Consider the following 25,701-nt stretch of genomic DNA (forward strand, 5'->3'; position numbering starts at 1 on the left):
CCATCAATGACAAGAACCAATGAAGTAGAGGGGGAGGGGGAAGGAGAAGGGGTGGGGTGGAGTGGAGTGGGAGAGCGAACAAGCCAAAGGAGATTTCACTGGTACAGTGGTGATACCACAAACACATATGAAAGGGACCATTAGATTGACGCGCTAAGGAAACGGAGGTGGAAATTGCAGAGGCAAACCAGGAAAAAAAGTAGGTGTGATGGAGCCCAATAATAAATGCAAACAAAGCAGAACTAAACACACTAAAGACAATATTTTCTTGGAAAACGAAAATTAATTTATTGCAGTTTTTACATCAACCTTTCCCCCCACCCCTTAAAAACGCACACAATAAAAAGTAAAACAAGAGTGCCGGCAATTGGCACTCAGCTAGCCAAGGCTATACAGAAGCCTTCCCCAACCTGGTGTTCCCCAGATGTGTTGGACTGCATCTCCCATCATTCCCAGCCAGCATAGCCATTGTGTTAGAGTTGCAGTCTAACACATCTGGAGAGCACCAGGAACATCTTACCTACTTCCAAGTTATGACTCATACAGTACAAAGGATATTTAAAAAAGGAATGAGAAGGTATTAAATGGGAAATGGAGAGGGGGCAGTAGAATTTCTTGAAAAGATAGTTACATTATATGGCCTGGAAGTTTCACATTACGAACAGTGCATAAATATCAAGTATATCGTTGTACATAAGGCAACATGGGGCAGCCTGTGTTCAGATGAGCCAAAACCTGCATTTGTTTTGGCGAGGCATTCTGCTTTCTGTACGCTTAGCTAGCCAACCAGCACATTACAGAAGCGAGTAATACTTCTGAACATCTACCTCAATGGGTTTTACAAGACCTTTCACAATAAATTGCTACCGCGCGCACATGCCTGTGTGATCAACTTAATTTTCAGCAACATGATGCACTCGTTTTGCAACTGCGGTAATTAAAGCAGCTCCCTTCCCACTCCCATCTTCAGACAGCATGAAGGTCACGTCGCATTGAGGTGCCAGTTCTTTCACCGTTTCTTCCAAGATCCTGGAAAAACTAAACAAAGGGAGGAAATAAGCAAAAGATTAGAAAGTATGCAATGGTTTGCATACTGCTAATTATTTGTTAAGAAGCAAAATCATTATTAGGGCCAGCATCAAGGGTAGGCATGGTCAGACAACTGCCCAGGGCTCACAATCCAGCAGGGCCCCACTGACAACAGCCCCCTAGATTTGCTCCTCTTCTTCACCCTTTCAACCAGCTTGCGTGGGAGTGAGAAGGAGCAGCAGCAGCTGACACTGCCTGCTTGCTCTCTGCCTGTCAAGTAAGCAGTGGTAGCTATGACAAGAAAGAGAATGAGGAGCAATCACACAAGGCCCCTGTCTACACGACAGCGGGATTGCTTCTCATTTAATTTTAACCCATATTTTCGTGGATTTGAATCTAGCCAACGAGCGTCACACTGCAGCGGCAACAGTGATTTATCTCCTGATTTTTTTTTTATAGTGCAGTTATTAATGTGCACATTCGCACATACAAGGCTATGGATTATACACGAGGCAAGCTATAAATGTTATCTGCAGAGCTCCGCAGATTCATAGAAGAGGAAAAGTGAGTGGGAAAAGGAACAAGGCAGCAGAGGAGGATGCGAGCGGGAGACTGAACACGTCTCCTGTCTCTCGCTGCCTGTTCCCCGCTCTTTGTTTTCATTTTAAAAGCTCCATCTTAATTCAACATGAAAACGGTGGGAAGGAACGAGGCAGCCAGAGGATGCGATTGGTGGGAAGGCGGGGAATCAGCCAATCACTTTGTCCTACCCTCAAAACTCCGCCCACATGTCAAAATACGATTTAACTCCCCCAAAGACACATAACCATAATGTGGTGCAAACTCGGACGTGATCCAAAAGACGGGGTAAATAGCAAATGCGAATATGCGCACTATCGCATTAAAAACCCAGCACTACAGCGAATGGATGGCTGCATCACGTGTCCTAAAATGCGAATATGCACATTTAGGTCAGGGTAAACAAGCTGTATAGACAACCCCCCGGTGACAACAGCAGTGAGGGAGGCCCACCTGTTGAGAGTGTCTTGCCCAAGGGCCTTCAAAAAACATGGAGCCGGTACTGGTCACTATGATGAGTAGAGGGTATATGAAGGGAGGGTCTTTATGTTGCAAGGTTGGTGGGAGTGGGAACTCTTTGCCCAAAAGCAGTTTTGTAGTCCCTGCAAGATTTCCCTACCAGTGAGAACCAGGCCACAGTGTCAGGGCCAAGAGGGCAGGTTTTCCCCTCATCTCAACTGTATCTTCATGTGTAGCACTTTACCCTTCTTCATAGGAGTTCATGGTTGGTAAACGGAAAGTCTTCACTAGAGGGGGACATAGAGGGCTGCACCCTTGGAGGAGAGTGAAATCTGCCTCCTATCACTGTTGTCTCCAATTTGCATAGCACCATTCTTGGTTCTATTTTTTGGTCACAATACTGTGTGAGGAAATATTGGGGAGCGACCAATTTAAATATAGATTTCCTTCCTATCTAGGCAATCTGAATTAACAGCCCCCTGCCTCCCACTCTTCATTCTTGTCTAAAACTGAAATAATAGATGTATTTTCCTAGTAATTCCTCCCAATACAGAACGTCTCCATTTTATGCCTTGACCTCTCTCACAAAATCTAAGATGAACTAAGAGCGCCCTCTTGCAGTCACTCACAGAACACCAATTGAGGGCAGTGAAGGCACTTGGGCATTTTGAGTCACATTGGAACTCTACAAATTAGACCTCACTGCCTTGATTTCATTGACTTGATTTTTACTATCACTTCTGTGTTTGTTAGAAATGTATTTATTTATTATTTATTTAGAATATTTATATACCGCTCCCATTGAAAAATTTCGGAGCGGTTTGCAAGATAAAATGAAAATAAAAACAGAATAAAACAGTTAAAACAAAATTTAAAAGAAGCAAAAACAGAGATTCAAGGCTGCATATTAAGGAAAGGCTTCTTGAAATAAAGAAATTGCCATGTCATGAAAATAATCTGCTGCCAGATAATGGAACCTAATTTCAAACTTAGTCATAAATTTTGTAATCTGTTTCATTACATCTTCAATGAATTTGAAAGCAATGTAAAACACACACACACTCTCAACAACCCTTCATATTTAGGCTAGATTGCAGAAGTTACAAGTTAAACAGAAAAGGGGTTGTTTATTAGTGTGCAGATGTATGTGTATAATATGGCCTTCTCCAATCTGGAACCCTCCTGGTGTGGGACTACAACTCCCAGCATCCCCCAGCCATTTGGAGGGCACTAGCTTGTGAAAGGCTCATATAATATAACATTTAGGATAGGTGTAGAACCAATAATGCAGTACCTCCCTAAAAAAAGGCTTGAAAACCAAGACCTTTTTATTCTCCCAGTATTTTAACAGTCTATAAATTAATTTTAACTTTGCTGTTTTAAATTTGTATTTTAAATTTGTATTTTTGCATTGCTGCTGTTTTTATCTTGGTTGTGCTTTTATACTGTATTTTATATTATGGTTTTATACTGTTGTTTTATACTTTGAATTGTCTTAATTTTGTAAACCACCCAGAGAGCTTCGGCTATTGGGCGTTATAGAAATGCAATAAATAAATAAATAAAACTTGTATAATATGGAACCATTTAAATATTTCCCCACCAAGCCAGAAGAAGAGATGTATATTACTCAGAGGAATGGCAGCTTCCTTTTTGCATAGCAAAGACTTCCAACTGGCAGCTAACTCTGCAATAACCCTTTACAGTTGCTGTAGAACTAATTTTGGGAAATAGTTAACAAAATCATTACTTAAAATAGCTCTTCAAAATAGGATCGCTTCCTTAGTGGAAGAGAGTTGAACTCTATTGAAATAGATGAGTGGTTGTCTGCAATTCGCACACATTTCTTAGGATTGCTAAAATTAATTCGTGTGGCAACAGTTTTCAGCACCTTTGTTCTTTTCTTAAATGTAAACAAAGTAGGGAAGGTATATGGAAATAGTTACCAAAATCATTACTTATGTTGTTCCCCACCTCGATCCAAGTGAAGAGGCGGGTAAGAAATAAATTATTATTATTATTATTATTATTATTATTATTATTATTATTATTATTATATAACCCTTCAAAATGCCAGGCCAAAGATCATCCTTGACCTATGAGGAATTTACCTAGAACTATATAAAAAAAATGTTCAGCAATATTTAACTACTGTTTTTATCTTTTTTCTCTCTCTCTCAATCCCTGCTTTGAATTTGCATACAAATTAAAGATCCAAGGAAACATAGAAAAGGAAATGACCAGATCACTGGTTTGTGTCCCTCGAAATGTAGCAGAGGCTCTCACCCACAGGAGGGAAATGCAATTTCACCACTTCCCCTTCCCCCTGCAACTCACCTACCCACGCCATCGCCCATGCTGCTGCAGAGGATTCTCCAACCAACCCTCTGGAGCAGATTTTCAGAGAGCTGCAGGGGGAAGGGAGAGTTGGAGAAAACTACATTGCCCACCCTTCCACCAGAGGGAGAATCGTGTGAGTGAAGTTCACTCACTTCAGTCTTACATAGGGATGTAGCAGAATTTCGTTTTTGTTCACTAATCATGCGAACATGTCCTAGCTGCAACCCCAAACGCAAACAGCAAAACAAGTTCCCCAATATCAGAGAATATATATAGCAAATTCTAGAACTTGTGTTTACATTCAGAAAATGCATTTTTTAAAAATCCACACTTTCAGATTCATCCTGTTCTACAGTATCTTCTCTCCTTCACTTCAAGATAGGAGCGTATCAGTTCATCTACCAGGATCCCTCAGCCATTATGATATGTTCTAGCACCATCTGATAGCCTCTTTCTGGAGGAACAATGGCATTGCACACACACATAGGAGGGGGAAGGATCAGCAGGCTTGGGGAAATCTCAAAGTTTGCAAAAGGAGAAAGCAAATATTATGGGGGTGGGGACACTAGAGAGGGGGGAACCAAAAACAACCCAACAAGAGATGAGAATGCTCTGTGGCCACAGAATGCTGACTGAATTGTGGGTGAGGAGGAAAAAAAGGTGGGAGATGGGAAATAGAATGGAGTATCCAGGAAAAGGGCAAGGCTGGCTGAATCTTGAACAGGAGCCTTCCATGCCTCAAGCAGGACTTCTCCCAACTCTTAATTTTAAACTTAATTCAAACAAGTGTCATAGGTTGACTGGAACAGTGTGTGGTAGTAATGTTTTTGGTTTCCATTCTTTTTATTCCTATCCGCTAAGCAGGATATCTAATTAATGTCCTATTTATGTTTTATTTTTATCTGTTTAAAAAATAATCAATAATTCAAGGCAAAAAAGTGATGCTAGGTACTCACTGTGGGTGCAGCTTGTACAAGGTGCCATCCACGCCTACGGTGGTTTTTAGGTGCTCGAGGCCTCTATTGTCCCGTATCTTCTCAACTACAGCAGCCAGCCCCGCGCCACAGAGCTGAGCTGCTCTCTTGGAAACAGAACCACACACCTCCTTCACAATGATGCCGTCATCGCAAGTGCTGTCCAGCCCGAGCTGCTGAAGGATTCTTCGCACTTGAAGTAAGGCGAGCCGGTCACTGTGCTCAGTGAAAACACAGGCACTTCTGGTTAGGATGGAGCCTTCTGCAACCCTCCAGATCGGTTGGACTACATCTCCTATCATCCCTAGCCAACATGGTCTGGTAATTTTTATTTTATTTATTTTTATTTATTATTGCATTTATATCCCACCTTTTTTCTTCTTAAGGAACCCAAGGCGGCGTACATAAGCCGCCTCCTCTTCATTTTATCCTCACAACAACATCCCTGGGAGGTAGGTTGGGCTGACTGGCCCAGAGTCACCCAGTGGGTTTCCATGGCTCAGTGGGGACTAGAACCCAGATCTCCCGAATCCCAGTCCGACACTCTAGCCACTACACCACACTGGCTCTCTGATGGGGGCTGTAGTCCAACACATCTGGAGGGGGCCATGTTGAAGAAGGCTGTTGCAGCTCTTTGCAGAAAGAACTGAAAAACAGCCCTGGCAGAAGAAAAAGGAAACATCCTCCGCAAGGATGCTCACTTTCTCCTTGAGCTCCTTAGTACCATCACCCTCCCATCTGTGGTCATACCCCTCTTATTTAAAAAAAAAAAAGCTATTTTATACAATGAAGAAATAAAGCTCTGAGCATGTGCAGGAACACCTTTCCCTTAGGTAGTGGTGCAGAGCCTCTCATGTTCGAGAAGCGCCCAGGGGGGTGCATTCCAGCAGCTGGCAGGGTTGAAGGCAAGAGGGGCAGGGCTAAATTACCCCCAAACTCTGGCATATCTTAGCTTAAAGCTCTTGCTACCAGTAACTAAGCCTTAGGAGGGGCATTTCAACCTTTTAGAATGGGGGAGAAACTAGGGTGACCCTATGGAAAGGAGGACAGGGCTCCTGTATCTTTAACAATGGTATAGAAAAGGGAATTTCAGCAGGTGTTATTTGCATGCATGCAGCACCTCATGAAATCTCTTCATCACACCAGTTAAAGCTGCAGGAACCCTGCCCTCTTGACCAGATTGCAGAACCTTCAAAAATGTGCAAAAAAGATTGTGGAATTTGGGGAACAGCCCTCAACTCGACTCACAGGTGTACTACAGAACTCCGTCAAGCCAAAAACAACCTGGATTTCCCAGCGACGAACATTGCTAGTATATATACTCTGGGAATGTAGGATAACACTTCATGCATCTGATGAAATGTAGTCCACGAAAGTGTATACGATCTTAAGCTCTGGTCTGAAGCACCCACACATTCCCTTGGACACTGTCTGGATCTTGTCCTCACTCGGAACTGCTCTGTCCTGGACTTTTCTATCGCTGACTTTCCTCTGTCAGATCATCATCTAGTCTCTTTCAATATTACTCACAATCCCCCTCCTTCACGTCCCGCTTCTCGCCCTTGTCGTGACCTGCATTCTATCAACTACGAGGCTTTTTCTCAGTCCTTAGCCTCCTCTCTTCCTTCTGTCTACACAGCCGTCTCCTTGGACTCAGCCGTCTCCTCCTTTAACTCCTCCTTATCTTCAACTCTTGATAATCTTGCTCCATCTACAACTCGGATAGTTCGCCCCTCTCAACCCCAACCGTGGCTCACCTCTTTCCTCCGCTACCTTCGCTCTTGTTCCCGGGCAGCCGAACGCCTGTGGCGTAAGACCAAGGACTGGGCGGACTTTGTCCACTACAAATTTGTTCTCTCCTCTTTCTCTTCTGCCATTTCACTGGCCAAACAGCAGCACTACTCAACGTTGATCCAGTCAAATGCTAAGCACCCTCAGCGGCTCTTCGCGTCCTTCAATTCTCTTCTGAAGCCTAATCCGCCATCTCTCCCCGCCTCCCTGTCTGCTAACGACTTTGCCTCTTTCTTCAATGCTAAAATCCAAACTATACGCTCCGATCTAGCCAACTCTGCTCCGCTTCCAGCTCCTGTCCCTCACCTGTCAGCTCCTCCTTCAACTCTCTCGGCATTCCCTTCGGTCTCAGCTGACGAACTGTCTAAAATACTGCGCTCATCGAAGCCTTCCACTTGTTCCCGTGATCCGATTCCCTCTCGCGTCTTTATTAATCTTATCCCCGCTATCCTCCCGTCCTTGCTTCACATCATTAATTCTTCTCTGTCCTCTGGTTCATTTCCTTCTGCTTTTAAACATGCTACAGTCTCTCCCATTCTCAAAAAAACCCACTCTTGATCGACTATCCCTGTCTAACTACCGACCTGTCTCCCTCTTGCCCTTTGTCTCAAAGATCCTGGAACGTCTGGTCTACTCTCGTTGTCTTGACTTTCTCTCTAATAACTCTGCTCTGGATCCCTTTCAATCTGGCTTCCGTCCTTTGCATTCCACTGAAACAGCCCTTACCAAGATCACCAATGATCTTCTTACTGCCAAGTCTAAAGGCCATTATTCTGTTCTTATTCTCCTTGATCTAACCGCAGCCTTTGACACGGTTGATCACGATCTTCTCTTAGATTCCCTCCACGACCTTGGACTCTGTGGCTCTGTCTATAACTGGTTCGCCTCCTATCTAGAGGGTCGCTCTTTCAGCGTGTCGGCTAACGGCAGCTCGTCCTCCTCTTTTCCCCTTTCAGTTGGGGTTCCGCAAGGCTCGGTGCTTGGCCCGTTGTTGTTCTCTCTATACATGCTGCCCTTGGGCAAGCTCATTCAATCTCACGGCCTCCAATATCACCTGTATGCCGATGATACACAATTATATCTTTCATCTCCGGAACTTTCTCCAGATGTTCACGATCGTATCTCGGCATGTCTTTCAGATATCTCAGCCTGGCTGCTTCATCGTCGTTTGAAACTTAACATGGCAAAGACTGAACTGCTAGTTTTTCCTCCTAAACCTTCTCCTCACCTCTCATTCTCCCTTACTGTCAACGATGTCACGCTTACTCCGGTCAAGGAAGCTCGTAGTCTTGGCTTTATATTTGACTCCTCGCTCTCCTTTACTCCTCACATCGAGGCAGTAGCTAAATCCTGTCGTTTCTTCCTGTATAATATTGCCAGGATTCGACCATTTTTGTCTGTCTCTTCTGCCAAGACTCTCGTTCACGCACTGGTTATCTCTCGGTTGGACTACTGCAACCTTCTTCTCTCTGGCCTTCCTTCGTCTCACATCAGTCCGCGGGTCTCTGTCCACCACTCTGCCGCTAAGATCATCTTCTTGGCCCGCCGCTCTGACCATGTCACTCCACTTCTGAAATCTCTTCATTGGCTTCCAATTCACTTCAGAATCCAATATAAACTTCTCCTACTGACCTTCAAAGCTCTTCACTGCCTAGCTCCTGCCTATCTCTCCTCTCTCATCTCACACTATCGCCCCGCTCGGGCTCTCCGCTCCTCCGATGCCATGCTTCTCGCCTGCCCAAGGACCTCCACTTCCCTTACTCGGCTTCGTCCTTTTTCTTCTGCTGCCCCTTACGCCTGGAACGCTCTTCCAGAACACTTGAGAACTACAAACTCAATCACTGCTTTTAAGACTCAGCTCAAAACTTTTCTTTTCCCTATAGCCTTCAAATATTGAGTTTGTTCTGACTTTACACTGTTGGTTTTGCCCTACCCTGTGCCTGTTTACACTTCCCTGTGCCTGTTTGCATTCTCCTTCCCTCTTTATTGTTTACTACAACTTATTAGATTGTAAGCCTATGCGGCAGGGTCTTGCTATTTACTGTGTTATCTGTACAGCACCATGTACATTGATGGTGCTATATAAATAAATAATAATAATAATAATAATAATAAATGCATTCATCTTTAAGGTGCTACAAGACTTGTTCCTGTTTCAGTGCAACATATTAACCCAGCTGCCCCTCTGAAATTATCTGAATCAGTAACACTTATTTCCCAATCATTTTTTATGAAATACAAAGTATTTTACAATCCTTCAAGCATTCATCCTCTCAGAAGCCTTTTAAGACAGATATTATAGGCATAGAAGTTGCAGGCAGTGTTGGGGGACAGACGGATAATGACACTCTATTAGTATAACACTTTATTTTACCTTTCAATCTGAGACAGGAATTTGGTTTCAAATATTCCTCTTGTTCTCAGCGGTTCTGAAATCTGTCCTCGGAAGAGAAGCCCTTGCTTGGTCAAATCTATCAAGATCTGTCTCACTATTTCACCCAAATACATTCCACTGGTCATTTTTTCGTACCTTTTACACAAAAGAGGAAAAAAGGCAGCATTAACCATATTGGCAATTATGCAATACACATGGCATTAAATGGGATCAGGGCATAGTCCGTACCACATGCTCTTTCTGAATATCTAAACTGGCTCTTAAGATTAGACTGGACATGACAGCAACAGACCCATGACTTTGAACGAAGGTCACCAAAAATACCTGTAAAGCAGGATGGGGCTGAGGGTGACTTCCATGGGAAGATATTCATCAGAAGTTCACATATTTGCCCCACTGGTCTGAAAACATTGCAATGAGACACCCATTCATACCTCTGTTTCCCAGGATTCAATGACCCCTCATCCACTTCTTTATCATATTTTGTCCTGAGATTATCTATGCAGCCATTGTCGCCAAATCCTCCCCATTCCGTATTGATGCACATTCTGCCCTTATCTCCTTCTATAATTTCTATATTCTTCATATCTTCCATATAGCACACATTGCTACCTGTCCCTGGAAAGAAACAAGAGACATGCATATTTTATTTGACTAAAGTGACTGTGGGGAGGGCAGCCTCAGCTGAGGCCTGGTGGGCAAGATGGACTGGTCTGGACCTGGTGGACCAAACTGGCCCATGGGCAGGAGGTTCTGCATCCCTGGGGTAGACCATGCAGGGCTAGGTGGACCAGTGGTCTGGCTCAGTGTAAAGCAGCTTCTTCTGTTTATTTATTTATTTATTACATTTTTATACCGCCCAATAGCCAAAGCTCTCTGGGCGGTTCACAAAAATTAAAACCATAATAAAACAACCATCAGTCTAAAGCAGTGTAAAGCAGCTACTTCTGTTGCCAATCTCCTCGCAGGCTCTTTAATAAAGTTAGAACAGTAGGGGCTTTACAGAGATGAAAGCACATGTGTTTGGTTAGTATGGCATAAGATCATCACCAAAACAGAGACGAATGAATGTGCTTCCTGAAAGAACCCCTCAAGAGGTCAATTGACAGTGGCCCTTTCACTTTCCAGAAATTTCATGGCATAGTAATAGCCTCCCACCGACCACAAAAGAGTCATTGCTTCTTTCCCCTGTGAGTAAAAGTGGGAACAAAATTTCCCACAAATGCCTTGATTAAAATATGATATAATGTTGTTTGGGGCTGGATCTAGCCCATGGACCACCAATGTCTATCTCTGCCATAGACCCTATTCTATTCAAAATGAGGTCTAGGAAAAGACACTGGAATCATAGTGCTGCATGCTACAAAGTGGCTGATCGGACTGTGCCGCCAAGCCTTCAATCCTGCTCCTAGAGAAGCATTAACTAGCGATCATAGGATTTAAACCATGTACTCAACCACTGTGCGGTGACACATTTAGGCCATACGGAGGAGGGAGGATCTCACAATATGGTTATTGTGAAACCTCCCCCTCCGTCTACATGCGGCGCGCGATGTCCTAGGAGGAAGAGGACGTCATGCCCGCCATTTTGTTTTTGTTTTTTAAAGGAGAAGGAGCGCACGAGCGCTGAATGCAAAACGTGAGGGTTTTTTTTTAAAATACATTTCCCTGCTCACCCCACCCCATGCCTGAAGGGCACAGATCTTGGTTACTCACGAGAAGCCGGGAAAACCCGCAACACCCAGCCACACGTTCTGCAGTCTCGGGATCATCCCGAGATCTCAGAAAAAGCGGTTTAAAAGGGTAGGGCGATATCCCGGGCCAAGGGAGGGATCATCCCTCCCTGCTCCCAGGATGCCCTGCGCGTCATGTGAACACACAGGGCCGATCCCCAGGATATCGCCCCGTCTAGCTTTGCCCTTAGAATTGCCCAAAGCTCGTTCCCAGCAGCATCCACAGATTATGTCAGATAACAAATTAATGGACGTTTCTTATATTCCGACATCCAAAAATCCATGCACCAGCTTGCCAGGGGCAAACGTCCCGGCCCTCAGGTGAGCAGGATGTCAATGACACACAGATCCCCTCCCCTGAGCTCTCAGTTACAGTGCAGCTTGGAGAAGATAAAAATAAAGAATGACAGGAGTCTCCTTTCAAGCATACCTTTTCTTCTCTATGCCCCATAAAACTATCTCAGTCCCAGAGCTTTAGTGTGCTCAGAGAGAGATAGAAGGTGTTTTCTAATTTGTGCTGGGTTTTGGAATAGGTAAGAAACAGCAGGAATCTCTCCCAGTATTTGTTATCTTCTCCCACAAATGAGATAATATCTGGCTACTCATCAAAGTACCTATAGGAGAACCAAAGTTGTTGGTGGCAACCACAAGTAATGGGTATTAAACTTGGGATTTTATTTTGAAATAAAGTTAAAAATACAAGCAAGAAAAAGGAAGAATACATATAACTATACAAGATCACTAATTAAGGGAAAAGCAAACTCACTGATTACAGTCCTTAATAAACTAGGTCAACATTTGTGGACTCCTACTTATATATCGCCACAATAGTGCTAGTTGTCAGTGGTGGCATATCCCATTGGCATACATACCACCTCCACAGAAATGTTTGCATGTTATTTCACTGTCAGTTACACGTTTTATTCTACGGCACTCTGGAAAATCTGCAGTGTTCTTTTTACCTGCAATGAGGCCAATTTCACAATGTGGGTCTTCATAACCACATGTCATCATTGTCCCAACGGTGTCATTCACCACTGCTACAATATCCAAATCAAATTCCTGCAACAGGAAGTGTATGAAGTGAATGTACCAAGAGTAAGAAAAATCCTGGAATGTGCTGTACACCAAGGACTAGCTATATATTTTAATAACATGCATTGTGAGACTAGGAATGAGCTCTTGTGCACAGTAATTTAAATCACTGGTGGGACATTGTAGACCATTCTTAATTGTGCATAAATTCGAGGCACACCTTGAAAAATTTTGTTATATGATTATAGGTTCTATAATATTGAGGTAACAAGCAACAAATCTGGGCTTCTATTATTATTATTATTATTAATAATAATAATAATAATAATAATAATAATAATTTTATTAATTCTTTTTAAATGGTGCCATTAATAAGCACACCACTTTGCAGAACAACCACAAGGTAACAAGTTCTTGGCTGAGCAACTTACAATTTTAAATTCAACACTAAAACATCAACAGAGATGAGAGAAAGTTAGAGCAGAAGATAAACAGACTGAAGAATTTGTTTTGATCACGTACAAGTATTTAGACAGTTTCAGCAGCAGATGAGAACCAAGGGTGCTTCCATTGACAAGGTGGGTTTTGAGGAGGGATTTTCAAATTAAAGGCTGAAGGATGCAGGTTTGCTGGGAGAGAAGCCCAAGCCTAAAGGACAGCAAGGGCAAAGTGGATTGAGGGAACAAGAGATCTTCAGATATTAACATCCCATTCTTCTTCCAAGGAGCTCACTGGGTTGTCCTACCTCAATTTCTCAATGACCCTTGAGAAGGTAAGAGGCTAAGAGATTCTTGACTGGCCAAAGACAACCCAAGTGAGAAAGGCTTCACCGTGTAGGGATTTAAGCTTATGACTCCTGAGTCCAACATTCTGCATCTCTAGAGTAGTTCTCACTTTCTTTCACTTTTTAAAAAATTCTGATCTATTGGCAATATTTTAAAATCACTTTCTCAAACTTTCCCCTAGGGCCAGGCAGTCGAACAACTTTTTCTCCCCCAATGATGCAGGAGATTTTGATTATCTTACATGTGCCCAGGTCTTCGCTTGACTGGTGGCTCATACTTCGCTCATCCTGAGAGTGAACCCACACATTCTCTTACACTGACATGTGGCTATGCTTAGATAACAGGTTCAGATAATGTGAGTTCTACCACACTTACATTCCTTCGTTTAATAGCTTCCCTGAGCATATCGACAACATCCTCTCCTTCGCAGTCTGTTGCCTTGAACCCTTTAGTCCACCCAACAAGGGCTCCCTAGAGTGGAGGAGTAAAAAAAAAAAAGAAAGACAAATGAAAGATGTTTATCAATATGACATAAAACAAGTAGGAAAGGTAGAACAGTTTCAAGAGCAGCTTGCTTCAACATATTGCATTTTAGAAGAATATTCAACTACTCAAATGTTACCTCCTAAAACAGGATAATGCTTCCTGGAATAGAGAGTACAAGGACAACACCATGGACAGCAGGAAAAAGGTGTTGTGTGAAGGCACCTTGTTCATGCTTTTATTCCCTTTAGTAAAAGGAATGCTTATGCGATTAAGAGTTGTGCTATCTGCTGTGGCTTGTAGCCCTATTTGAGGGTGGGGCGGAGGAGGGGGAGGCATGCTTTGATTAATATTACATGTGAAAATTAAATTATAACTGATGCTCACAATAAGATCTACGATATTTCAAGGATGAGCTCATACATACATGTTGCTAGCTTATGGGGAGACTATATAATTAATTCATAAACTAATTAATCACATAGTTAGTTAACTGAACTAAAGAGATAAATAACATGTTACTGCTTTGGTGCACATGCCACCAAGAGGAAATCATACTCTTGTGCAGAGTGAAGGCTTGAGATGTATGGATTCTGTTAAATCCTTTCTACATTTTGCAGATTTGTCAGGCATCAATGATAGAATCGGATTTTTTGAAGCAGACTCTCATTCAGCTTGTGCGAATTCACATTAGGGCTAATTCGCATTAGTTAATGTGGATTACCACTAATTCACATTAACTAATGCACATTAGCATTAATGCAAGTCGTGCAAGTAGAATTAAATTTTGATTTAAAAACTCTGGTTCGGTCATTAAAGCAGATGATGCAACGAAAGATGCCAGACAATCCATGAACCACAGATGGAACGAATTTCACAAAATCCATCCATCCCTACCCCAATCAATCCATTGGGCTCAAAGAAGCTTTGCTCAATGCACCCTCCCCTTCTGTTATGGATTTCTCAGCACTCCCATCACCAAAATGCTTGTGGCTGGAGGGAATTAGCTCAGAGGAAGCGCACCACAGAGAGCGCATTTCCAATGAGGCCCAACCTGAACTAATGCAGATTAGCGCCAATGCGCATTTGCAGTAATCCCACCCAAAAGTAGCGCAGATGTCCCCCAAAAGTGAATCTGTTTGACTCAGAAAAAGCCAGTCCATTGCAAAATTCACAAGTCGGATTCATAGAAATCCGAACTCATTTGATTCCATTGCAGATTTCTCTGACATTTCTAGTCAAAACTAACTAATACTAGCTTAAATTGGGCCTGGTCTGATTTTTTTCTTATCTGATGTTTGCTTAATAATTTGCATTAATGCTTCACATGTTGTACACATCAGCAGTGCACATAAACCTAGTTCAAAGGAAACTAATCTAGATGTAAACAAAAACATGATTGTTTTTTATCTAACACAACATTGATTTTATAGACTCTCTGATAAAACCTGTGATAAAAGTTCTTTCTAAGGGTGGAACTACACACTAAATTAAATATATAGCATGCAGCTGATCCTCATTATGTTTGTTTGTTTGTTTATTTATTTATTACATTTCTATACCGCCCAATAGCCGGAGCTCTCTGGGCGGTTCACAAAAGATTACCAAAAATTACAATTATGCTGTTTATCTAGGGCATGGCTAGACGGGGCATTCGGGGCAATATCCCAGTGATCGCCCTGGGATTATCCCTGTGTGTCCACATGACACACAGGGCATCCTGGGAACAGGGAGGGAAGATCCCTCCCTTGACCCGGGATATCACCCTACAGTTTAATTCCGATTTTTCCATGGTCTCGGGATGATCCTGGGCCCGCAGAATGTGTGGCCCACCATCGCTGGCATGTCTTAGCTCCTCATGAGTAAATGTGGGTGGGGGGAGGGGGAGGGTTTAAAAAGAAAAACTTGCCAGTCATTTGAGCGCTTGTGCACTCCTTTTCCATAAAAAAAAAAAATCCAAAATGGTGGTCGTGCGCCGCATGTAGACGAGGGGGACGATCTCGTGATGATAAAATCACGAGATCATCCATCTCAACCCTCCTCGTCTATCCATGCCCCTAGTGTCAGCATGCAGGGTATGTAAGGGAAGCTTAAATCTTCCTACCTAGCAGCCTTTTCCCAAAAAAATATTTCTCTCCCCACACAAACCCCACACAGACACACACTGAGGGGACTAAAAAGAGAAAAAACTTGGGGCCCTGGATGCTTACATTAAGGTATACAAAATGGTGAAGAACAGCTGCACACTACATATTTAACCTAGCGTGTAGTTTAGCTCTAAAACTCTGGCAAAGGAGGGTCTGGTAGAAACAGGAAAGGTAAAATTAATGAAGTGCGCAATTCTATGTACATTTAGATAGAAATAAGTCCTATAACTCCCAGCATCTCCCAGCCAGCCACACTGCCTGGGGAATACTGCGAGTTGTAGGACTTCTTTTTGTCTAAACATGCATGGGATTGTGCCCTAAAATAACAAAGATCTGCAGTGATTAAGCCAAATTAAAAGAGGAAGCCAAACTGCATGCCGCTTCACAGCATCTATGCACTTCACTCCTTACCTTATCAATGCTTGCTTGCCTGCAGGGGAAAGAAAATGTAAAGCCGAGAGGAAGCCGTGCACCTTTAATACCCATGTACTCCAAAAAGTCTGCAATGCACTGGACAATGTGATCAAATAGCTAGTAAAAAAGTAAAGGAAGGCAATATTTAAAATCAGTATTTTCAATGTATTTCGACCAACAGAAAGGATTAACCATTTCTTTTTAAGTGTACCTCTTCTCCTGTCCCTTGCATAATTTCCAAAGGAATGGCAAAGATTTTGTTGTACATCCGGACTGATTTGCTTCTTCCACTTCTGATTTTTACAAGCAAAACTCTGAAATTTGTTCCCCCAAGATCAAGGGCTAGGAACTTTCCCTTTTCTGCAACAGAAAAACCAGTTCAGATTTTTACTCAAGTCCTAAGCTCATCCATCAAGCAGAAGGGCTGTTGGAACATTCTTGGCAAAATATTGACTTGAGGCTCCTTATTCATAAAAGAAATGGTTTTTTGCATTGAGTAAGACACACTGAGTTCTATGAAACTTTACTTCCAAGTAATTGTGACCAGAAGTATGGTGTTAATCTACAAATTTCATGTTTCTTTCGTTTTGTGCATGAAATGTATGCAGTTGCACAATGCTGATTACCTTGACCAACCCTTGAAATTTTTTCTCAGAAGCCCCCAAATCCAAGCAATCCTGCAACCCACGCCTCCTACACTACATACGCTAGTTCCAGGCCGTCCCACACGTCACTGCTTCTTGTTTCTGCCACCAGAGTGGAATGAAATGAAGGCAAGTCGGGACAAGGCCTCAGGTCACTTCTGTACCGTGCCTTCTTGGGACTCAGATGTACTTAACTCAATATGTCTGATCTCTACAATCTACATGGCAGACGGGGACAAATGTTGCTGCCCTGTCCAAATACTCCAAGATACAGTGCCAGCAGAAGGTTCTTGCATGCTGTTCCACACCTTCTTTGAAGGGCGACTTTGTTTTTGACACTTCTTGCTTTGAAATGAGTGATGTTCCCATGCAGATGGGCCCTTGGTAATTATAAAACCAGTTCACATTAGGAACCGGTCATCTTGGTAGACAGAGATATATTTCCCCCAGCTTATACAGGAAACTAAGCTTTGAGTACGCTATACCTGAAGCTTTGACCACTGATGAACAGCCTTACCAGACCTGCTACACTAGAGGTTCTCAACATGGTGTGCAGAGGGATCTCCAACGGAGCCAACAAAGCTCTCCCCTCCCTGCCCCTTCAAAAAACAATGTTTTTAAGAAAAAACTTGGAAAATGTTGGGGGCAGTCTTCTTTCTCTCCCTTTGTAGCCTCTAGCCTTTGTAGCCTCTCCCCCACCCTCCCAGCCTTGTTCTTTGGGGGAATCCGCACGTCGTTCTGAGATTGCTTCTAAGCGACCCCAGTGCGGCGTGAAAGCGATCGTGTAACTTGCCTTTTGAAGAGCTGACGAAGAGACGTCCTTCCCGCCGCCGCCGCCACCCAACTCCCTCCTCACCAGCTGGGACGGAGAGCTCGGGGGAAGAAGGCGGGGTTGAGAGCTTCTTCCGCTCTCAACCCCGCCTTCTTCAGCCGAGCTCTCCTCCCCTTTGCCTTGCTGTTTCCCCCTCCCGCCCAGCCTCTCGCTTCACTGTTTCTCTCCCCACCTTTTTACCTTGCTGTTTCTCCCTCTTCCCAGCCCCTAGCTTTGCTGTTTCTCTCCCCTGGCCCTCTTTAGTTCACTTGTGACCAGCCAGGCCCCATGGATGCCTTTATGAGATTTGACACACCCTCTGTGGGAGACATTTTGTGGTGGATCTCAGAGGAATGTCTCAAATTCCCAAATGTGCCTACAGGTCTGAAGGGGTTGGGGACCTCCGCTCAACACTGACCAGGAGCTGTATATTTGTCTTTTTGCATCCCATGTTTGCCGTTTGGGGGAATGAGCATGTGGCTGAATTCTGGGTTGATGTCCTTTAACCACTTAGGGAATCTGAATCCAGGGGAAAACTTCACAAAAAGCTATTCCATACTACACTTTCATCATGCAAAAGAAACATTCAGACCCAATCTATTGTAGGTTTGTGGCAGATGCTCTTCTAGGCCCTACCTGTTCCATCCGGAGTTCCGCAAACAAATGTTGGCAGCATTTTCACAGTGGCTGTAGGCTGCGTTTCTTTCTTCAGGCCGTACTCCAGTTCTGCCCTCATTTTGTTTCTCACATCTATGAGGTTCTCTTTGGTTAATCTGAAATGCGCCAAGACCTCATCGATTTGTTTGCGCTGAGACAACAGCCTGTATGCAACTGCAGTCACCATCGCCGCTCCTTTCCCACTGCCGCTCTCAGAGAGCAAAAATCGAACGTCACAGTTGGGAACTAGCCTTCTAACTACTTTGTGGAGACGCTTAGCATACCTAAAAGAAAAAGGTTGTTAAGTGCTTGCAAAAATTATGTGCATAATGTACTAATTTTAAATACAAGGTAGCACACATTGCTGTGCTTCATGGCCTCCTCCCTTATGTCAGCTTGCAATTTTTCAAGTCAACCAAGAAAATCCTTTCGATGATGCCACCAAAGTCCACACGCCAGAAGTACAGAAAGAGGCATGCAGGCTCTGTCCCGCAGGGTCCCCTAGACATACCAAGAGCTCATGCATTTTTCTGAAGCTCCACAGGACCTCCTACTTTTTGCTGATCAGGCTAAGCTTTCAAGGGGTCAAAATATTTCTCTGTCTGATCATGCACTGTCATTTTAAAATTGTAACCCATTCCAAACTCTAGGCGTGGGAGCAGCTATTAGTTGAAACAAGTAACTTAATATTGTTTAAAAACCTACCTCTAGGTTTACCCCTTCACTATTTTTAAAATAACCTGATCGGAGTGAGAATTTTCTTTGCTGTCTTTATTAAAACTTTTGTTATTAACAAAAGAAGGCGAATTTCTTCTCAACTCTCTGCTATCTTTCAAATTCAGCCATTGCTCCAGCTAATGGGCAGTTTTACACAAGAATCAAGTAAGAGTCTGTGCTCGGTCAGAATGAAGGTTCATCTAAGAGCCAGTGTGGTGTAGTGGCTAAAGTGTCAGACTGGGAGTCGGGAGATCTGGGTTCTAGTCCCCATTTGGCCATGAAAACCCACTGGGTGACTTTGGGCTGGTCACAGACTCTCAGCCCATCCCACCTCACAGGGTTGTTGTTGTGAGGATAAAATGGAGGAGGAGGATTATGTATGCCGCCTTGGGGTCCTTGGAGGAAAAAAGGTGGGATATAAATGCAATAATAAATATACATAAATAAATAATCCAGTGCTCTGTCTCAAACAGAGGTCAGCCAAGTATCTCCACGAAGCTCACCAGCCAGGCATAATAGCGAAAGCCATTTCCTCTTGTTTGACCCCAGCACCTGATAACCAGAGACCATGGAAGTTAGCAAAAGCCATCATGGCTAGAAGGTGTTAGTACACTGTGTGCAGTATCTAATGGTAGCCCTACATAAACTAGGCCGATTCACTTCAATGAGTCTATTATATGCAGGAGTACTATTGGATACTGCACAATGAATTTGTCTAACCCTTTTTCAAAGCCATCTCTGCTTTTATTTTCAGACAATTAAATGAAGTACCATATGTAGATAAGCAATGGTATTTCCCCCACCCTCCCTACTCCAGTGAGTTATTAAGCCTTGACTTACTGAGGGTGAGTCTTGTACAGAGTCCCATCCATTCCGACAGTCGTCCGGAGCCTTGCCAATTTTTTATTTTCGCGAAGGCGCGTCAGTATTGCTGCCAAGGCTGCAGCACAGAGGTTTGCTGAGCGAAACGAAACAATAGTGCAGACGTGCTGAACAGCAATGCAATCGTCTTCAGATGGGGTCAGGCCCAGTTCTGTCAGAATCTCTTTAGTATTGCTAAGGCCTTCTTTATATCTAACGCAAAACAAAGGAATCAGAAACAGGCATATGAGCAGCATTCAGTTGTAGGATGGGTAGGCAACAGTCAGGCATTTTTTGTGTTAGCTTCTGAAATCTGATCATACATGGTTCAAACTATGGTGGGAGGGAACAGGGAGAAGAAAATGGCTGCTCCCTCTGGCCTACTTAAATGGCATGTCGGAGGTTGGCCTCTACCTGCGCCCCCTGCTGTGACCAGAACTTCTGTAAGGCTGCTATAGCTGCAGCTAAAGCTGAAGACAGGGTCAAGCTGTCAAAAACCCAGGGGCTGTCTTTACAGCAGTGGGTTATCACCACCATGATCCAATCAAGTGTCGTCATCCGCCCAGCCACACCTCCACTGTGACTCCAGAGCAAGGCTTAGGTTCTTTTTGGGGCCCCAATCTGGTTCCCTCACTCTAAGAGCTCTCTTGAAGGAATTCAATGCCTTTTCCTCAGGTTAATATTTGGTGTTCCCAGGTATGTTTCTGGAGCTGCCCTTAATCTGAAGGCTGGGCTAAACTCACTAAAATGCTTAGCGTGGATATATTCTATGCACTTTTGGCTCCGTTGCTGCCTTGTGCTAACTCCAAACTCTTTGGCCTCCAAGGTATTGTCAGATTCCTTTGAATTTCCTTGGACAAAAGCAGTGGTGCAAAAAGCCCACCTCAGTAGGGCTTTCTCCCTCCCACTTGCAGATTCAAGAAAATCCCAGTGAATAATAGATGTTGCCCTTGTAATAACATCAAGGTGGAGTCCATCTTGCATGTACTATTTTACTGCAGTTACTATCAAGAGGCCAGGAAAGACCTAATATGTCCTATTATACCGTGTTTCCCTGGTCACTCTCCTGAGTCTCTTATGATTATTTTACTCCAGAGCACCAATAAGCCTATTACTGAGCAAGTGGCCAAATTTCTGAATCTGGCTATTCTCATTAGACCGCTCATGGATGTTTGATCATTTCTTTAAATCTACTGATTAGCATTTTTACAGATTTTGTATCCTTTATTTTTACCATCATGTATTTTTATTAATGTCTGTGTACCTATGTACATGCTATAATAATGGTCTGTTGACTGCGATAAAGATTGATTGATTGGCTTAGCGCCTAACTTGATGTCATCTTGCATGTACTTGCCTCACTCCAGAGAAAAAAGTCAGTAAGTCCCCGACTTTTTTTCTCCGCAGCTTCTGCAGAAAGCTCCGGGGTGGGTGCGCAATTGCTGCTGAGTAATAAAATCAACATCACACCACAGAGCACCCACCCCGGGGCTTTCTGAGCATTTAGACAGCCCCCAGTCTCAATCAGGGCCAGCCCAAGACACTTTACTGCCCGAGGAGGACAAGCCAATGACAACCCTGCCCTCTCCAAGTCAATGTGTATATATAATACCTACATCCAGCCATGTTATTTTGTTCCTGAGGCAAGAAAAAATCCCACACACGCCTCACCCCCTTCTCTAGCAGTAAAAACACAATAACTAATGATCTTCTGTCTTTCCATAACACTAAGATTTAGCTGTCTGAGGCAGTTGCCTCACTCTGCCTAATGGTAGGATTGGTCATGCTCAAACAGATTGCAGCTGAAGGGAAGCAAAATAGTTGCACATACAAAAACTTTCTGTTCATCAAAACCTCTTACTTTTCCATGGCAGCCACATGTTTTGTCTCAACCTTGCCCTTGGTACAGAGAGCTGTTGATAACTTCCCATTGAAAAGCAGGCCTTCCCTCGCCATTTTCACAAGTACGAGTCTTACAAGTTCTCCTAAATACAATCCACTGATCATCTTCTCAAACCTGTCATTACACAGAGAACAGACATTAAATAATGCTAAGAACCCTAATGGTTTCTAACAGAAAGTACATTCCTTTGGTATTGCTATATAGATAAATACGGAAAATATATCTTAGTATATCAGGAGATGCAATTCAAACCTGACTGATTGATTTTTTTAACCATTAATGGCTTCCTGACAACCACTGAAAATACAGAATGCTGTTTATTTCTGTGGCTCCCATGAATAACAAACTTCCTTCCATATGCCAAATATGGTTCAAGATATGACCCTGAAAATCCCCATTTTTGTTGGTTTTAAAAGCTGCATGATTGTAGAGAAAATGTAATGCTGAAAGGCTGGAAACCACAACGGGCTTTTGAACTGATACAACACCGAGCACGAGCTACAAGATGTGAAATCATAGGCAAGTTATCCATACCTCAACTGCTCTGCTGATAATGCTAAAACCATTTATCTCAGAATGCTCAGGAAGGTAATCTTATCCTTTGTTTTGTACATCATTAGAAATGTCTTTAATAGAAGCAATTCATAAACATCGTTAAATATCATTTTGAACATTTAGAACAGTGGTTCTCAACCTTCCTAATGCTGCGACCCTTTAATACAGTTCCTCATGTTGTGGTGACCCCCAACCATAAAATTATTTTCGTTCTTCTCTACACGATCCATCGTCATGGGATGGTTTGCTAATGAAAATAGTACATAACAATAGCTTTAATAATACAAAAGATGATACACGACATAGTTCAGTCAATACAGTTTCCTAAGGCCATCGGAAATATGTGTTTTCCAATGGTCTCAGGCGACCCCTGTGAAAGGGTCGTTCGACCCCCAAAGGGGTCCCGACCCACAGGTTGAGAACCGCTGATTTAGAAGAAGTTGTATATAACACGGATTACTACTACTAGTAGTAGTAGTAGTAGTTTCTGAATATTATTACTATTCATAGCTTTCTTTTAAAGGCCACTTGTCTATAAATTATCTGAACCAGAAAAATATGAGGAAGGTGGGGCCCCTTCTGTTGTAGCCATTTAGAGGCAGTATGCATGTCTTAAGTTGGGTGAGGATTTAAAGGTCCTCTATCCTCCTCTTTAGATTTAGGACTTATAAGATTCTGTGCCCAAACTGTCTTCTGAGGCTAGACTATAGGTAGAGCTGTACACAAGGGGCCTCTCAAAATTCTCCACCCTATTTGTGGGTAGAGAAATTGGAGGGGCCATTTCACTGAATTTCTCACAGGTAGGCATCACCATTGGGAATGGTAGAAGAACAGCTTCTTTCTTCCCCCCCCCCCATCGCCCCCGAAGGGCTTTTTTGTTGTTGTTGCAATGTATCAACTGTGTTGGCACCCTGTCCCCATTTTGCATTCTTCACAATGCCCCATCTACCTAGCATCACTCCAGAGCATTGAGGGGAGGGAATGCAGCCACCACAAAAAAAACGAAAAAAGTGGTAAAAATTCTGAAAAGTGTCCTTTAATTTATAGGAGGTAAGAAAGGGAAAATGTCAGGAAAACTACATTCAAGATGTCCTCCCCTGAGCTGGAAGTGCAGGCCGTCAGGAAGATAGTTGAGGAGTGTATTGTCTACAATGAAAGACACACATACTCCTCAGCTATCTCATAAGTAGGGTAAAGCACAAGAACACTGAACCAAACCCATGAGAATTTCTCAGAAATTTCTTCTCCTTTGAATTTCTTTCCGAAAGCAGATTCTTTTCTATCAAATTGAATGAGAATGGTTGAAATCTTCATGGGAGAAATTTTCAGCACAGCTGTAACTACAGGTCTCTTAACATGGTACTCAGCACCAACTACCAGAACTTGCATCTGAATTTACTCAGTGTTACTTCTGTCCCAACATTATGTCGCGTTATTTTAAGATTGCACACATGTCGAATAGTTACATTGCTAGAAAGACACCTTTTACCAAACTTACAATTGCTTCCCAGGATTGATAGACCCCAAATCAATCTCCCTGTCGAATTCTGTCCAGATGTCATCCAGTGACGCATCATCTCCAAAGGCTCCCCATTCAGTGTTAATACACATCCTTCCTTCATCACCTTCCACAAGGTCAATATTGCTCATGTCTTCCATGTAGCAAGCATTTGTGCCTGTTCCTGAATCCAACAGATTTAATTTGGAGGGTGAGAAAATGCAAAGAGATGTATAAACTGCATTGTTGCAAAAAAACAAAACGACACCCCCCCACAATTTATTTATTTTTCTCAATTTATTGATCACACAATCATAAAAAGTTCTCTGTACATTATACAGGTTGGAATAAATTAAAATAATACCAGTAAAACACATACCAATTAATAAAAGTGAACAAAACCTGTATTTAAAAAACCCATATAAAAATAGAGATTAACAGCTTAACTGCTGCCATCACATAATGCAGACATCCACAAAATAATATGCCACCTAGGGTCTTTTCTATATAGTCAGGATATAAATTGAAATAATATTATTAATAATAATAATAATAATGATAATAATAATAATAATAATAATAAGAAGAAGAAGAAGAAGAAGAAGAAGAAGAAGAAGAAGAAGAAGAAGTAGTAGTAAAACAACCATGCTAAAAGTATAGCATAATATAGAGATTAAGGTATTAAAATAAATTATTTTATAAAGCTTGACAGAGTGGCCTGGTTCACATGAGGGAAAGGAAGCAGCAGCCAGGCACCTCTCCACCGTGCCTGGATCTGTATTTGGGTATTAGAGGGAGAGGAAGCGGCAGCCCTTCCACTGTGTCCATGACTTTCTGAACTTTGCAACTAAGAATCTAAGTTTGATTTTTTTTCCTCCTCCTTCCCAATCCCCTTTCCTTTTGTGTCATGTTTTTTAGATTGCAAGCCTGTGAGCAGGGACTGACTTAAGAAATATTTTCGTAAACTGCCTTGAGAGCCTTCTATGGCTAAAGGGCAGGATAAAAGTGGTATAATAAATAAAATAAATAAATTCAACTAACAATCCAAAGTTTACTCACAGGAGCAAGTGAGCATATTGGCTCCCAACACTTCCCACTTCCGCTTTGTTTCTGCTTTGCTAAACAACACAGGAATGTCCAAACTTGGAACTCTGGGTTGTTGAAAGAGAAACGTCCCAGCATTTTAACCCACAGTTTGTTTCTCCTTCAATAATCAGGTATTCCAGTTTTGCACATCACAGAAACAACTCAAGAATAGTTCCTGGGTTGTTCAGCGAAGTGAAAACCAAGTGGGCAAGCAGTCAGGAGTCAGCACGCTCACTCCCGTGAGTTCTCAAACAAACAACTCTTAACAGAAAATGGTATCTGTGGAGCTCTTTCCCCCTCCCCTCTGCTTTGTGAAATCCAACATGGACATAATGGCTCCAGTTCTACAACGCTTGCTTTAAGTTAAGCCAAGTTGACCCATCTCTTGTAAAAATGTTATAGAATTACCAATAATGACACCAACTTCACATCGCTGATCATCATATCCACAGGTCATCATTGTTCCCACTGTGTCATTTACCAAAGCCAAGACATCTACATTAATGTCCTAATGGGCCAAACACAAATATATTAGTACAGTTAAAACGAGATCTATTCAGAAGTTTTAAGGCATTCATGCAGCCAAAAATTCTCTGCCTCTAAATTGAATGAATTCAATCCTTGGCATTTCTGAAGTAAAGCTGGATGAATTTCAGACAGACAAACTCTGGGTGCTTCCAAATGAGACTTCATTCTGCAAGCACCCTGCTTCAAACATTGAATTTTACAAAAGTTCCAGGTATCATTGTCTTCTATTTGTAAACCTCCCATTTGTTTTCCCACTGCTTCTTCCATCTTCTTCCTA

At 42.7% G+C, this 25,701-nt stretch overlaps 1 protein-coding gene across 1 annotated transcript in view; it reads right to left on the reverse strand.

Annotated features, from left to right (window-relative positions):
- Nucleotides 1-646: 646 nt before the first annotated feature.
- Nucleotides 647-25,701, reverse strand: part of LOC134403020 (hexokinase HKDC1) — a 41,902-nt gene continuing 16,847 nt past the window's right edge. Inside the window, exons 6-18 of the mRNA XM_063133034.1 lie at nt 25,305-25,404; nt 23,811-23,994; nt 21,716-21,871; nt 19,834-20,067; nt 18,256-18,560; nt 16,376-16,524; nt 16,162-16,281; nt 13,496-13,591; nt 12,263-12,362; nt 10,002-10,185; nt 9,547-9,702; nt 5,364-5,597; nt 647-1,038 (exon numbers count right to left, since the gene is read on the reverse strand). Of these exons, the coding sequence (XP_062989104.1) occupies nt 894-1,038; nt 5,364-5,597; nt 9,547-9,702; nt 10,002-10,185; nt 12,263-12,362; nt 13,496-13,591; nt 16,162-16,281; nt 16,376-16,524; nt 18,256-18,560; nt 19,834-20,067; nt 21,716-21,871; nt 23,811-23,994; nt 25,305-25,404 (2,163 nt within the window). The 3' untranslated portion in view covers nt 647-893. The remainder of the gene's footprint in view (nt 1,039-5,363; nt 5,598-9,546; nt 9,703-10,001; nt 10,186-12,262; nt 12,363-13,495; nt 13,592-16,161; nt 16,282-16,375; nt 16,525-18,255; nt 18,561-19,833; nt 20,068-21,715; nt 21,872-23,810; nt 23,995-25,304; nt 25,405-25,701) is intronic.

The sequence above is a fragment of the Elgaria multicarinata genome, chromosome 8 (assembly GCF_023053635.1).
Source record: "Elgaria multicarinata webbii isolate HBS135686 ecotype San Diego chromosome 8, rElgMul1.1.pri, whole genome shotgun sequence".
NCBI classification, from domain to species: domain Eukaryota; kingdom Metazoa; phylum Chordata; class Lepidosauria; order Squamata; family Anguidae; genus Elgaria; species Elgaria multicarinata.